This window comes from Scyliorhinus canicula, chromosome 5 (genome assembly GCF_902713615.1).
Source record: "Scyliorhinus canicula chromosome 5, sScyCan1.1, whole genome shotgun sequence".
Taxonomy (NCBI): Eukaryota; Metazoa; Chordata; class Chondrichthyes; order Carcharhiniformes; family Scyliorhinidae; genus Scyliorhinus; species Scyliorhinus canicula.
The window spans coordinates 215523051-215538863 of NC_052150.1; the positions used below are offsets into that span (position 1 = coordinate 215523051).

Sequence of the window (15813 nt, forward strand, 5' to 3'; positions counted from 1 at the left end):
TGAGTTTATCCATTTTGGTCAGAAAAATTGAGAGAAAGGTCAGAGTGCTTCAGTGCAGAGGGATCTGGGTGTCCTGGTGCATGAATCACAGAAAATGAGTGTGCCGGTGCGGAAGGTAAATGGCATTTTGCTGTTTATAGCTAAAGGAGTATAAAAGTAGGGAAGTGTTGCTGCAACTGTACAAGTCATTGGTGAGACCTCACCCTGAGTCCTGTCAACAGTTTTGGTCACTTTATTTCAGGACGGATGTAGTTGCTTTCGAGGCAACAACAGAAATGAGAGGTTTGACCCAGAGATGAGGGGTTTGTCTTATGAAAAGAGAGATTGAGCAGTTTAGGCCTTTACTTCTCTCGAGTTTAGAAGAATGAGAGGAGATCTAATTGAGGTATATAAGATGATAACAGGTATTGACAAAGTAGATACTTCCTCTTGAAGGGCAATATGGAACGAGCGGTCATGGTTTTAGGATAAAGGGCCGAAGATTTAAAATAGAGATGAGAAGAAATTACTTCTCTCAAAGGGTTGTGAAGCTGTAATATTCACTATCCCAGAGTGCGGTGGATGCTGGAACATTGAGTAAATTCAAGAAGGAGATAGACAAACCTTTAATTAGTAATGGGTTGAAGGAGGGCAGTGGTTAGCACTGCTGCCTCACGGCGCTGAGAGGTTCGATCCCGGCTCTGGGCCACTATCCGTGTGGAGTTTGCATATTCTCCCCATGTTTGTGTGGGTTTCGCTCCCACAACCTAAAGATGTGCAGGTTAGATGGATTGGCCATGCCAAATTGCCCCTTAATTGGAAAAAATGAATTGGGTACTCTAAATTTATTTTTAAAAGTTATGGGCTGAAGGGTTATGGAGAACGGGCAGGAAAGTGGAGTTGAGGCCGAGAGGAGATCAGCAATGGTCGTATTGGCGGAGCGGACCCGAACGGCTGAATTGCTACTACTGCTCCTCGGTATGTTTTTATGAGAGCTGGAAAGGACATCAACGGCCAAATGGCCTCTTTCTGTACTGTAATCACTCTATGATTCTGTAATGGTTCTCATGTGTTTCAAGTTCAGCAATAAATACCCAGTTACCCTCGCTCTGTCTCTCACATGGAAATAGGTTGTGACATTGTAAAAAAGTAAAATAGTTTGTGTCATTGTGCAAAAGTATAAAATGAGTGATAGGGGGCGGGAATCTCCGCGAACCGGCAGGGAGGGCCACTCCGGTGCCGAGGAGTGGCGTGAACCACTCCGGCATCAGGCCACTCCGAAGATGCGGAATCCTCTGCACCTTCAGGGGCTAGTCTGGCGCCGGAGCGGTTTGTGCCTCCGCCGGCCAGCGCGAATTGGCGCATGCGCGGGAGCGCCAGTGTGTGCTGGCATCATCCCAGCGCATGCGCACGGTTCATCTCCGCACCAGCCATCACGGATTGTTACACCGGCTGGCACGGAGGAATAGAGTGCCCCCACAGCACAGGCGCGCCCGCGGATTGGTGGGCTCCGATCGCGGGCCAGGCCACCATGGGGGCACCCCCCGGGGCCAGATCGCCCCGTGTCCCCCCCGAGCACCCTGGAGGCTGCCTGCAGAGCCAGGTCCCTGTCGTAAGTACTTGTCGTAACATACGCCGGCGGGACTGGGTAAAAACGGGCGACTACTCGGCCCATTGCAGGCCGGAAAATTGCCGGGGGTGGGGGCTGCCAGTGCCCACCAACCGGTGCGGTGCAATTCCTGCCGCTGCCAAATCTCTGGCGCCGGAGAATTCAGCAGCCAGCGGTGGCGGGATTCCCCCCCCCCCCCCCCCCCCGATTCTCCAACCCAGCGGGGGGTCGGAGAATCCCGCCCAGGAAGTCAGTAACACATTTTACATTGTTCCCCATCTGCCTGTTTAGCCTGTTGCACAAATTGAAAAACTGTCCCATAGCACCACAATAGACACGTCCCTCCATAATCTTCTGGAGGGACATTTGAATTAGGTAGACCTTCTTTGTGAAATAGGACCCAATTTCAAATTTAGGGATAAATGTTTACAAAATTACTCCAACCTTTTTTCACAAATGCTGGTTTCCTCCCTTGCTAGGATCTCTTGAGTGCGACACTCTAAAGCTGGTCTATCTAGGAGAGAAGACCAAGCTGTTCAGAAGCTTTTATAGGAAAGAATGGTATTGTCAGTTTTTGTTTGGTTCCAGTTGCCAAGGTGAATCGGGGATTTGTGCAACGATGTTATGATCACACTGCGTTAGCAGAAAGAGTTGCGTGTTACAGTTGCTGACCATTATTAAGATTAACAATAGCTTCTGGTGCTGGAGAAAACAGCAGGTTGTCTTTTACCTTCAGCAAGTTTGTTCATCAGACATCGGAGTACAAACTCCTTATGGTTCCCCCAACCCCAACGGTTGCGGTTTTGTCCATTTATACTCCTTTGTAGGTTGAGCCAATAACCTCGACCTGTCTCTAACAACACAATTGACTTTACAGCGTAGTTGGCAAAGGATTCAATTACTGGTACATCATTCCTCTCACTGAAGGTGATAAACAGTCACCCTGAAGTAGTGGAGGCCAACGTACACAGAATGTAATGGAAGTCAGAATGGGAGCATTGTACAGAAGGGTAATGCTGACTTACTCCTAATGGATTGTTTCTGAAATCTGCATCTTTCGATTTGAAAATCACGTGCAAAAAAATGAGTTGGGTCCAACCAGCAGTCCACAATTACAGCAATGCTTTCTAGCTCCATTGGTGGCTCTCTTGGCTCCAGCCCAGAAGGTTTGTCAGCCTGAGTCACATATCAATAGCTGGGCTATACAATCAAAGTTGACCTCCCGACTTGCTGGAATATATCAATAATTTGTGCTGATTGATTTAATTTACAAATAGCCATTCTGTCCAGCCACTCGTTAAATTAATGGCAGTTCATCTCCCATTTTACATTGAGTGATTATGTGGGAGAGGTGAGGGCTAATAGCATCATAATTATTGTCTGGCAAGGGATTGCAGCAATTTCTAAATCTGTAGCTTGAACCTATGTTGACTCATAACACTGTGACAGGGGCAGAAATGTAGAAGTAGAAGTAGAAGAGTACAGCACAAAACAGGCCCTTCGGCCCTCGATGTTGTGCCGAGCAATGATCACCCTACTCAAGCCCACGTATCCACCCTGTACCAGTAACCCAACAACCCCCATTAACCTTATTTTTTTAGGACACTAAGGGCAATTTAGCCTGGCCAATCCATCTAACCTGCACATCTTGGGACTGTGGGAGGAAACCGGAGCACCCGGAGGAAACCCACGCACACACGGGGAGGACATGCAGACTCCGCACAGACAGTGACCCAGCTGGGAATCGAACCTGGGACCCTGGAGCTGTGAAGCATTTATGCTAACCACCATGCTACCGTGTTGCTATGGAACGTTGTCGGGTGTCGGAACTGGCAGCCCCTCTCCCCTTAGAATGGCGGGAAGATTGCCGTGGTCTGTACCACAATGATTTAACGCTGTTTTTCCCCTTGTGCCTTCCATCTCCTGCTTTCATTATGGTAAATGCTGAATGATTGTTACATAGGAGGTCATCACTCAATACCCTTGGCCTGTTACCCCTTTCGATGCAGCTGACCTGCAATGTTTCTGCCTTTGTTTCTTGTCCTTTGACTGTGTCACTATCGACCTTCATCCTGAAAATATCAATTAACCCCCAGCATTCTCAGCCTTTTAGCGCTCCAGATTTCCTCTGTCTTCTGAGTGAAAGAATATTCCTGATTTCAGCCCTGGCCTGCTTGGGCGGGATTCTCCCCTACCCGATGGGGCGGGCGGTCCCGGCGCCGTGGAGTGGCGTGAACCACTCCGGCGTCGGACCGCCCGGAAGGTGCTGAATCCACTGTACCTTCAGGGGCTAGGCCGGCACCGACAGGGTTGGTGCCACGCCAGCCGGCGCCGAAGGGCCTCCGCCGGCCGGCGCGAGTTGGCGCAGGCGCGGGAGCACCAGCCTGTGCTAGCGTCATCCCAGCGCTGTTTGTCACTCACTCCAGTGTGATACTGAGCTGTTTCTCATTGGTTCCGACTCCAGTGTAATTTGGGGCATTTAAGGGTCTCTGCTGATCAGTCTGGCTGGTCTTTGCGAAGCCTTGCCCTCCCCCATGTAAATTTGCACAGCAACACCACCTTCATTGCAGCCTCTCACTATCTATATGACCTGAAACCTAAACCAAATCATGTTAAATCCAGCAAAATCCTAATCGATCACTGTTCATTGGCACAAATGGACGAGATTTTGGAACTGTTGTCACCAGTGGGAAATCGCATGGACAACAGCGGGAACAGGAGATCTTACCGCTGGTCAACATCAGGCCATCTCCCACTGCCGGAAAACACATCCACTGCGGGGATCTCACCTAATCTGGCTGATGCCTTCTATTTGGTCCCAGGTTCGATTCCGGCTTGGGTCACTGTCTGTGTGGAGTCTGCACATCCTCCCCGTGTGTGCGTGAGTTTCCTCCGGGTGCTCCGGTTTCCTCCCACAGTCCAAAGATGTGCAGGTTAGGTGGATTGGCCATGATAAATTGCCCGTAGTGTCCAAAATTGCCCTTAGTGTTGGGTGGGGTTACTGGGTTATGAGGATAGGGTGGAGGTGTTAACCTTGGGTAGGGTGCTCTTTCCAGGAGCTGGTGCAGACTCGATGGGCCGAATGGCCTCCTTCTGCACTGTAAATTCTATATCTATATTTGTCCTGATTTCATCCTGCAAACTGTTATAAAGATTAATGAGAAGAAAATATTCCGCATTCCAAGTGCAGGAACCTTAATCATCTTCCAACTCAGCATTTATGTAACTGGACACGGCAAAACTACCCCTTACCTGTTTTTCAGTTTTTATATATCAATACATAAGATACTAGAATTGTGTAGAATTCCTACAGTGCAGAAGGAGGCCATTTGGCCCATCGCGTCTGCACTGACCTTCTGAAAGAACACCCTACCTACGCTCAATCCCTGTGGTACACCGCTGGTCACAGGCTTCCAATCACAAAACCGGCCCTCCATTTGCCTCCGAATATCCAGCCAATTCTGGATCCAATTTGCCAAATTGTTTTGGATCCCATGAGCTCCAATCCTTTGGAGAAGGTGATGGTGAGCTGATGCCTTGAACCGCTGCTGTGCATCTAGTGTAGGTTCACCCACAGTGCCGTTAGGGGGCACATTCCGGGATTTTGACCGTGTGACAGCGAAGGAACAGCAATAAATTACAAGTCAGGATGGTGAGGGACTTGGAGGGGATCTTGCACATGGTGGTGTTCCCGGGCATCGGCTACCCTTGTCCTTCCAGATGGTAAAGGTCATGGGCTTAGAAGGCTGTAAAGAGGTCAAGAGCTGTGTGACCCTGGCAGATCCCTAACTGAGCATCAGGGCGCAGAGAAGCTGTGTAAGTGCTGTTCGATAGCGCAGCTGACAACAGCTTTCATCACTCTGCTGAAAGGAGGCTGTTGGGTAATAATTGGCCGGGTTGGATTTGGCCTGCGTAAGCTTGCTGACCAGGTGCCAGTGTTGTAGCTGTATTGGAACAGCTTGACCCAGGGTACGGCTAGATCTGGAGCACAAGTTTTCAGTTCTGTTGCGAGGGTGTTGTCAGGGCCCAAAGCCATTGCAGTATCCCGTCCCTTCACACATTTCTAATGTGAAGTGAACAGAATTAGCTGAAGACTGGCATCTATGGAGCTGAGGAGCTCTGGAGGAGGACGAGATGAATCATCCACTTTGCACTTCTGGCTGACGATGGCTGAAAATGCCTCGCTCTCTTTTGCACGGATGTGCTGGACTCCTCTGTCACTGAGGATGTGATATTTGTGAAATTTGCCCCTCCTGCTAGTTGTTTAATTGTCCACCCCCATTCACAACCGGATGTGGCAGGACTGCAGATCGGGAGCTAGATTCTCCCTTCCTGTGGCTAAGTGCCGGCTCAAAGGGCGAATTCGTGGGAGGTTCATGTGAAAAGAATTAGCACAAACCCCTCACCGATTCTGGTACCAGTGAGGGGCTAGCACCGGCACTGAAAAGGCCTGGATAATGGTCTGGTCCTGAGCCACACATATGCGCGGCTAACGACCTACAGCGGTTACGCCATACAACATGGCGCCAACCGTACGCAGACCCAACCCGCCATCCACGACCCAACAGCTCACCCCCTGGCCACCCCCCACCAGTCCCCCCAGCCCTCGCAGGTGGCCCCCCCCCCCCCGCGGCATGGATCCCGGCCGAGTGTGGCAGCGCTAGACACAGTCCGCAGCCGTCACGCAGGGTCACGATTTGTGTGACCACACGTGTCCCACGCCGTCGGGAACTCGGCCCATCGAGGGCCGGCCGATGAGGTGCCAACGGCATTGCGACTGCGCGCGGTGCGTGTCACAATGATGCCATTTCGGTGGAGGGGGGGGAGGGACCATGGCTATCTGGCATCAAACCAGTGCTGGCCCCAATTTCGGCATGGGAGCCCATTCTCCTGCCGATCGCCGAACACGATTTTGGTGTCAGGCAACGGAGAATCCCCTCCCTGATCCGTCGGCTATGGAATTGCTTGACTCTGTCAATCACTTGCCGCATTCATCGTTTGGCATGCAAGTAGCCCTGTGTTGTAGCTTTACCAGGTGTCACATCATTTTTAGGTGTGCCCCCCACCCCCGCCCCACTACCACCCCTTGCACTCTTCATTGAACCAAGCTAAATGCCTCGGCTTGATGATAGATAGAGGGATGTGTAGGGCGTCGCATCTGCATTGTGGCAGAGTACAACACTGCGGCTGCTGGGGACTTCATTGTGCCCCATTTTGAACTTTGATAAAGGTGTGGCATCCTTCTGCTCTTATTGTCTAGAATTCACTGCCTGAAAGGATGGTAGAAGCAGATTCAACAATTACACTCAAAAGAGACTTAAGAGGAAATACGTTGCAGGGCGAGCGTGCAGGAGCTCGTGATTGGGACTCTGTTAAAGAGCCAGCACAGGCATGATAGGCTGGATGGTCTCTTTCCGTGCTGCATGATTCTATCACTTTAACTGGGTTTGGATGTCTGAAAGGCTAGACCTACACAACCCTGTCTATTTGGACACAGTCAGAATACCTACCTATGCAATATGGAGAAAGCAGAAAAGGGGAGGTGGGAGACTTAGAGGGCGATTCTCCAATATGGAGGCCAAGTGTTCGCACCGACGTGAACGCCGTTGTGTTTCACGACGGCGTGAACTGGGCCCGGGGACGACCTATTCTGGCCCCCACAGGGGGGCAGCATGGCGGCTGGAGTGGTTCACACCACTCCAGCCGCCTTACGCGGTGCCGAGTGGGCCCCAATCCAATATGGGGTCGGTGTTCAGGGGCCGGTCGCGCCAGGAAGTAGGCCCGGGGGGGGTGGGGAGAGGCCAGCCCGCTGATCGGTGGTCCCGATCGCGGGCCAGACCCCATCGGAGGTCCCCCCGTGAAGGAGACCCCCCCCCCCCACAGGCCGCACCCCCCACCCCCCCCCCCCCCCCCACCCACCCCGAGCGTTCCCGCAGAGTTCCCGCCGGCAGTGACCAGGGGTGAACGGTGTTGGCGGGACTCTGTCGTGTCGGAGCGGCCGCTCGGCCCATCCGGGCCGGAGAAGCCCCGCCAATTCCAGCGGCCCGTGGCCGGTGCCACGTCAAATGCGCTGGCGCAAATAGCACCGATTCTCCGCACCCCGGAGAATCGCACGCCGGCGTCGGGGCATCGTGGCGCGGTTGCTCCGATTCTCCGGCCTGGCGCGGAGGATCGTCCCCTTAGAGTTCCAGAGCTGAAAAATAACTTGTGAAAAAGCTGAAATTAGAAGCAGATGATCCTGTGTGGAACGCACCGGTGCAGAGACATCAATTATTTCTCCTATATTACGCTTAGCAACCTTTTTTTTTATGGCATTCGTTTTACACACAGCCGAGACCCTGACTGAACCGTCACGTGTTGTCTGACTCAGACCTCAGTGAAGGGATTGAGTGGCAGGGTATGGAGGGCTGGGCTGTTGTACATAGCAGCTTACACTCAGACTGGAGAAGTGGGACTCCTTTCTCGAGGAAAGAAAAGGCGGAGGGAGCGATGTAATGGTACTTAAGGTTTTTGAAAGTGTAGATGCAGGGAAGATGTTGCCATTTGTGAGGTGAAATCCAAATCTCAGGTCCATCAATATAAGCTAATCATCAATAGATCCAAATTGAAATTCAGAAGAAATCTTGTTGAAACTCTCTGTCACAGGGAGTGCCTGAGGTGAATGGAGTAGATTCATTTCAGGGGAAGCTAGATAAACACATGATGAAGGAAGGAATAAAAGGATGCAGTGAGATGGAAGAAGAGTTAGAGTCGACCCACATGGAGGATAAAAACTGACTTGGATCATTTAGGCCATGTGGTTGGTTTCTGTACCGTCAGTCATAGAATCCCTACAGTATAGAAGGGGGACATTCGGCCCATCGAGCCTGCACCTACCCTCCGAAAGTGAGCTCTATCCCCATAACCCCACCAAACGTTTGGACATTTAGGGGCAATTTAGCATGGCCAATCCACTTACCCTTCACATCGTTAGACAGTGGGAGGAAACCGGAGCACCTGGAGGAAACCCAGGCGGACACGGGGCAAAAGTGCAAACTCCACACAGACAGTCACCCAAGGCCGGAATTGAACCCGGATCCCTGGAGCTGTGAAGCAGCAGTGCTAACCACTGTGCCAGCTGCCACCCAATGAAACTTCCTGACCACTCCAGGTGGGTTGGTGATCCTGACAGGGCTCCCAGAGGAATCTTACACAAACACGGGCGGGGAGGGAAAGGACAAACTCCACCCAGACAGTCACCCGAGGTCGGAATTGAACCCGGGTCCCTGGTGCTGTGAGGCAGCAGTGCTTCACAATGACCGGTGGCTTACCAGATCCCCTTCCCTTAACTCTTCCTGCTTCTCTTTAGATCCATTCTGTTATGATTTCAGTGCTTTCAGTGCCCCCAGTCCAAGCAGTTGGGGCTCTTTAAGCGATGTATTGTGCAATTGTAAATTCTTCCTTTTCAAACGTGGTTGCGTTTTCTAACACTTGCCGCACAAAAGAAATCTTTCCCCTAGTTCGCAATTTTTTAAAAAAGATCCTTGGTGCGAATCCACAAGAAATCAGCATTTTCTACTTCACTTTGCTCCTTGCATGATCCACATCTACTCCCAACATTCGTCAGTGAGTGGAACTCACTACCAGGTACAATGGATGAGACAATGGCGCAGAGGCATTTAAGGGCAATCTACGTAAAGACATGAGGGAGAAAGGAGAGAAAGGTATAGATGGCGGAGAGTGGTGAACATGGACCGCTTGAGCTGAATGCCCTGTGTCTGTGCTCTCACTCCAGTGTAAATAAAATGGGAGTTGTTCAGTCGTATCTTCCTCAAAGTCTAAACTCTGGATAATTGAACAATAGAAACACTGCATCATCAGCTAATGTCCTGATAACATGGCATTGACTGTGTTATGTCTCCACCAAGCTAATTGTTCTAATGTTTCCTTGCAGGTTTAAAAACCATTGTGGGTGCATTGATCCAATCTGTGAGGAAGCTAGCAGATGTCATGATTCTGACTGTGTTCTGCCTAAGTGTCTTTGCACTCATTGGACTTCAGCTATTCATGGGGAACTTGCGTCAGAAATGTGTGCGAGATTGGCGAATAGTCGACAACGTCATGCTGAATGATACAGGGAACCTTACCTGGCCTTGGAACAGTACATTCGAAGAATTCATTAATAATAAAGGTGAGCCTGAGATCATTTAACTGCTTGAGGTGTACTTAAAATCCTCTAACGCCTCTATGTTACGATCCCAGTTGGTGTTATAACTGGGTGGGAAGATCTCAGAATGGAGCCCTTGCTCAAAAGACCGTAACAAATGCTTTAGGCCTTTATTTCCAGAATGTAAGAGGAGAGCAGGAGGGGAATTTAGAAAAAAAATCTTATTCTTTTATTGGCTTTTCGTTGGGAGATTGCCTGAAGAGACAAGGTCATGCAAGGTGTGAGACACCACCAGGAAAAGAATGGAGCAGAATTCAAGCCGCCAAGGCAACATTTTGGCCGAATGTTCCTCATCCATAAGTTTTCATCCAACTCTCTTCTCAAATTATTGTTGGACTCAGCTTTTGACACCTTTTCAGGTGGAATGTTCCAGGTGGTACCAGCTCTCTGACTAAAGAAAGTCTGGAGCTAATGATGAGGTGTCAGCAAGCATACATTTTACAATGATAATAATCTTTATTATTGTCACATCTGGGGCGAAATTCTCTGACCCCCAGCAGGGGTTACATTAATCCTCATCCTGCCCAAGTGACTGGTTTAGGGGGAGGTGGGATCAGTATAAACTGTACAGATTACACTTGGGCAGGACGAGGATTAATGTTCTCAGGCAGGTATTTGCTAGTATGGTTGAGGAGGGTTTAAACTAGAACGACAGGGGATGGGAACCTAAGCAGAGCGGCAAGGGAAAGAGAAACAGGGTCGGTAATAAAATAAAGGACAGTAAAATGCAAAAATGGTAGACAGGATAATTAATTGCAAGAAGTAAATATGGTCACAGTAAAAAGAAAAGTTAGGATGATTAAAATGGCCAAAAGTCAAGCCTGAAGGCTTTCTATGTTAATGCATGAAGCAGTCAGAATAAAGTACATGAACTGATGGTGCAAATCGAGGTACATGGATATGATTTCATAGTCATTATGAAGACATGGTGACAAAGAGATCAAAACTGGGAACTTAATATTCAGGGATATTTAACATTTCGGAAAAACAGGAGTGTAGGGAAAGGTCGTGGGGTAGCGCTATTATTAAGAGATGAAATTAGGTCAGTTGTGAGGGACAATCTAGACTCGGGTGATGCAAAGATCATTCGGATGAAGGTAAAAAACAGCAAGGGAAATAAGACATTGGTAGGATTAGCGTGTAGACCCCGAAACAATAGCCACACAAGGAGATAAATCAACCAATAATAGGAGCATATAAAAAGAATGGGGCAATAATTATGGGTGACTTTAATCTTCATGTTGATTGGATTGATCAAGTTGTATCTATGACAACAAATTCATAGAATGCATTATGGATAGTTTCCTAAAGCAATTTGTATGTCATGGAGCCAACCAGGGAACAGGCTATCCTGGATCTGGTAATGGGTAATGAGGCAGGTTTAATAAATGACCTTGAACAAAGAACAAAGAACAAAGAAAATTACAGCACAGGAACAGGCCCTTCGGCCCTCCCAGCCTGCGCCAATCCAGAACCTTTATCTAAACCTGTCTCCTATTTTCCAAGGTCTACTTCCCTCTGTTCCTGCCTGTTCATATGCCTGTCTAGATGCCTCTTAAATGACGCTATCGTGCCCGCCTCTACCACCTCCGCTGGTAAAGCGTTCCAGGCACCCACCACCCTCTGCGTAAAAAACTTTCCACACACATCGCCCTTAAACTTTCCCCCTCTCACCTTGAAATCGTGACCCCTTGTAACTGACACCCCCACTCTTGGAAAAAGCTTGTTGCTATCCACCCTGTCCATACCTCTCATAATTTTGTAGACCTCAATCAGGTCCCCCCTCAACCTCTGTCTTTCCAACGAAAACAATCCTAATCTACTCAACCTTTCTTCATAGCTAACACCCTCCATACCAGGCAACATCCTGGTGAACCTCCTCTGCACCCTCTCCAAAGCATCCACATCCTTCTGGTAATGTGGCGACCAGAACTGCACGCAGTATTCCAAATGTGGCCGAAGCAAAGTCCTATACAACTGTAACATGACCTGCCAACTCTTGTACTCAATACCCCGTCCGATGAAGGCAAGCATGCTGTATGCCTTCTTGACCACTCTATCAACCTGCGTTGCCACCTTCAGGGTACAATGGACCTGAACTCCCAGATCTCTCTGTACATCAATTTTCCCCAAGACCCTTCCATTGACCATATAGTCCGCTCTTGAATTTGATCTTCCAAAATGCATCAAATGATTCAAATGAGTCAAAGATCCCCTCGGAAGTAGTGATCATAACATGTTGAACTTAAAATTCAGTTTGAGAGTGAGAAACTTGGGTCAGAAACAACTGTGTTTAACTTAAACATAGGGAGTGACACGGAAATGAGGATAGAGTTAGTTAGAGTGGGGCAGGCAGACAGATTAGCAGGAAAGACGGCAAAGGAGGTAATTTATGGCTCTCAGCAAAAATATATCCCAGTAAGGAGAAAAGATTCTAAGAGAAGGATAAACCAACCATGGTCAATCAAGGAAGTTGAGGAGAGTATTAAATGAAACAAAAAATCAGATAAGAAGGCAAGTGTCAGTGATAGCCCCAAAGACTGGGATAAATTCTGAATCCAGAAACTGAGAACTAAGGAGAAATAAAGAGAGAAAATAAACTACTCGGGAAAACTAGCGAGGAATATAAAAGCTGAAAATAAGAGCTTTATATGAAAAGGAAGAGAGAGGTCAAAGTGAACATAATCCCCTTAGAAAATTAATCTGGGGACATTAGTTATGGGGAGCAAACAGAATAGTTAAACAGATATTTTGCGTCAGTCTTTACGTTGGAAGATACTTCAAACATCCGAATTAAATACCACCACTATCACTAGAGAAGTAGTATTAGACAAAATTATGGGACTAAAGGCCAATAAGTCTCCTGGCCCTGATGGCTTGCATCCTAGGATCCTAAAAGATGTAGCTGCAGAAATAGTGGATGTATTGGTTATAATTTCCTCCAAATCCTTGGATTCCAGGGAAGTACCATAGAGTTGGAAAACTGCCAACTTGCCACCCCTATTCAAAAAAGGAGGGAGACAAAAAACAGGTAAATCGGCCAATTAGCCCAGCAACTATAGTTGTAACGGTGTTAGAATCAATTATTGAGGAAGAAATAGCAGCACATAATCGAATTAAACAGAGTGAGCATGGCTTCGTGAAAGGGAAAAAAGCAAATTACTGCGGATGCTGAATCTGAAACGAAAGAGAAAATGCTGGAAAATCTCAGCAGGTCTGGTAGAACCTGTAGGGAGAGAAAAGAGCTTGCGTTTCGAGTCCATGACTCTTTGTCGAAGCTTTGAAGGCGTTCGATGAGGTACCTCACAAAAGGTCAAATTGTAAGATAAGAGCCCATGTTGTTGGAGGTAGTATATTGACATGGATAGAGAATTGGTTAATGGGCAGGAAACAGCGAACGGGGATAAAAGGTTATTTTTCACATTGGCAACCTATAGCCAATGTGGTTCCACAGGGATCAGTGCTGGGACAGCAACTGTTTCCAATATATATGAAGAACTTGGAGAAAGGAAGCAAATCTACAGGCTCAAAAACATATGGAAGTTGTGAGAGGGGTACAAACAGTTTGCAAAGAGATACTGGTAGGTTACGTCAGTGGGCAAAAAGTTTGCAAATGGAGTATAATGTGGGAAAATGAGAAGTTGTTCATTTCTGAAGAGAGAACAAAAGAACAGAGTATTGCTTAAATGGAGAAAAACTGCAGAAAGCTGCACCACAAAGGGACAAAACACAGAAAGCTGGCACGCAGGTGCAGCAGGTAATCAGGAAGGTTATTGGAATGTTGGCCCTTATTTTAAGGCGGTTGGAGTAGAAGAGTCGGGAAGACTTGCTGCAACTGTACAAGGTACTGGTGAGACCACATCTGGAGCAGTGTGAACAGTTTGGGTCCCCTTATTTAGGGAAAGATAATGGGCGCCATTTTATGGCCACGCTGCGCCCAAATAGCAATATGGGCATTAGAAGCCGGGAGACCCCGCTCCTGAGATCTACCCGACTCGCAACGCCTCGCGAGACCGAACTCCATCTTGGGAGACGTTGCATTGTAAATCCTGTCCATTGTAGGCAGGGTCACTTTTAGCACATTTGAATATTAAAGCGAGACAGCTAGGGCGGGATTCTCCCCTACCCGGCGGGGCGGGGGTCTCAGCGCCGAGGAGTGGCGTGAACCACTCTGGCGTCGGGCTGCCCAGGTGCGTAATCCTCCACACCTTCAGGGGCTAGGCCAGCACCGGCTGGATTGGCGCCGCTCCAACCAGTGCAGAAGGGGCTCGGCACCGCACCAATTGGCGCCAGAGGGCCTCCATTGGTCGGCGCAAATTAGCGCATGCGCAGGAACGCCAGGGTGTTCTGGCGTCATCCCAGCGCATGCGCAGGGGGGTTCGTCTCCGCACCGGCCATGGTGGAGGTCCACAGCAGCTGGTGTGGAGGGAAAGAATGCCCCCATGGCACAGGTTCGCCCGCGGGTCGGTGGGCCCCGATCGCGGGCCAGGCCACCGTGGGGCACCCCCCCCGGGGCCAGATCCGCGCCGCCCTGAGGACCCCGGAGGCCACCCGCAGAGCCAGGTCCCGCTGGTAAATACCAGGTCCAATTTACACCGGAGGGACCGGCCTAAAACGGGAAGCCGCTCGGCCCATCGCAGGCCGGAGAATCACCGGGGGGGGGGGGGCGCTGCCAAATGGCGCGGCGCGATTCCCACCCTCGCCAAAACCCCAGTGCCGGTGAATTCGGCAGCCGGCGGGGGTGGGATTCACGCCATCCTCCAGCAATTCTCTGGCCCGGCAGGGGATCGGAGAATCCCGCCCCAGGTCTCACGTTAATTTGCAGATTCCCGAGTTACCCGAGACATAGGAATCCATCTCCTTCACCTCGGAGAGCTCAAGTGGGTGCCGTTCAGTACTGGTCTCCACAAACAGGAACCAGGTGGAACAGCACTCGTGGAGGTCTCCCAGGGGACCAGAGGCCCCCAGGTGCATGCCCTCTGGGCAGGGTGCTCCTCGGCCAAGCACATACACCAAATTTCTGAACCTGCGGCTGCTCTCATACTGGGCAGGATTACCGTTGCAACAACACATTTATCACCAGCAGGGTAAAACTGACCTGTCTCATAACAGTCGAATCCCAGCTCTCGTTCCCTATTAGTGGGTGAACAATCCAACGCTTGGAGAATTCTGCTTCACAATAATAGGACGAGTCGACATTCGAGGATCAAGAAACAACGTCGCTACGAGCGCTTGGCCGCTCATAGCCAGTTATCTCTGTGGTAACGTTTCTGACACCTCCTGCTTAAAACCTAACAAGATCAGAAGGATCGTGAGGCCCTGCCTTCACAGTCTGTGTCCATACTGAAAATCAAGATCAAGCGAGCTTTTGACCTTCTGTCCTCCCTGTTCTCGACCCAGGACACCTGCGTTAAGGTGTGACAGGTGTACCGCTCCAGTCAAACTCCCACCTGTCACTGTCCCCTGAGCAGAAGCCGTTCTAAGCTGACCCAATTTCTGATAGATAATATATTGCAGGTGTAGTAATGATACTCTGAAATGATCTGTGTTGTTTCGTGGAGTAAATGCTGTAAGATCCTTCCACAGGGTAGTTGGAAACACAGGGATTTGAACATTGTACCTCTGTAATGTCCTGCTCTCCAACTCTCCGAGATCTCTGCGTTACTCCATTTCTGGCGTCTTGGTCCTCCCTCACTCCACCGCCATTCATGGCCACGCCTTCAGCTACTCGACCCTCAGCTTCACAATTCTTGCCCAGCCCCTCTGCCACTCTACTTATCCTCCCCCCCCCCCCCCGCCCCTTTGAAGGCACTTCTTTAAAAACCTACTTTCTACCTGCCATTCCCAAAATTCCTTTACCTGGCTCAGTGTCAAATTATACCAAATAACACTCCTGTAGGCAACACCTTGGGACATTCGACTCTGTCAAAGGCTTTTAAATGTCAGATTGTAACATCCTTCACATCATGTGCTCAAGTGGATAGCACTGTGGCTTCACAGCACCAGGGTCCCAGGTTTG

The 15813-nt window shown here is 49.5% G+C and overlaps 1 protein-coding gene across 2 annotated transcripts in view; it reads left to right on the top strand.

Annotated features, from left to right (window-relative positions):
• The window catches only part of scn5lab (sodium channel, voltage gated, type V-like, alpha b), a 707937-nt gene that overhangs the window by 432782 nt on the left and 259342 nt on the right, over nt 1-15813 (top strand). Inside the window, exon 5 of one of the 2 annotated variants that reach the window (XM_038798481.1) lies at nt 9522-9758. The exons of the other annotated variant lie outside the window; for it this stretch is intronic. Within the exon in view, the coding sequence (XP_038654409.1) occupies nt 9522-9758 (237 nt within the window). The remainder of the gene's footprint in view (nt 1-9521; nt 9759-15813) is intronic. 2 annotated transcript variants of the gene reach the window in all.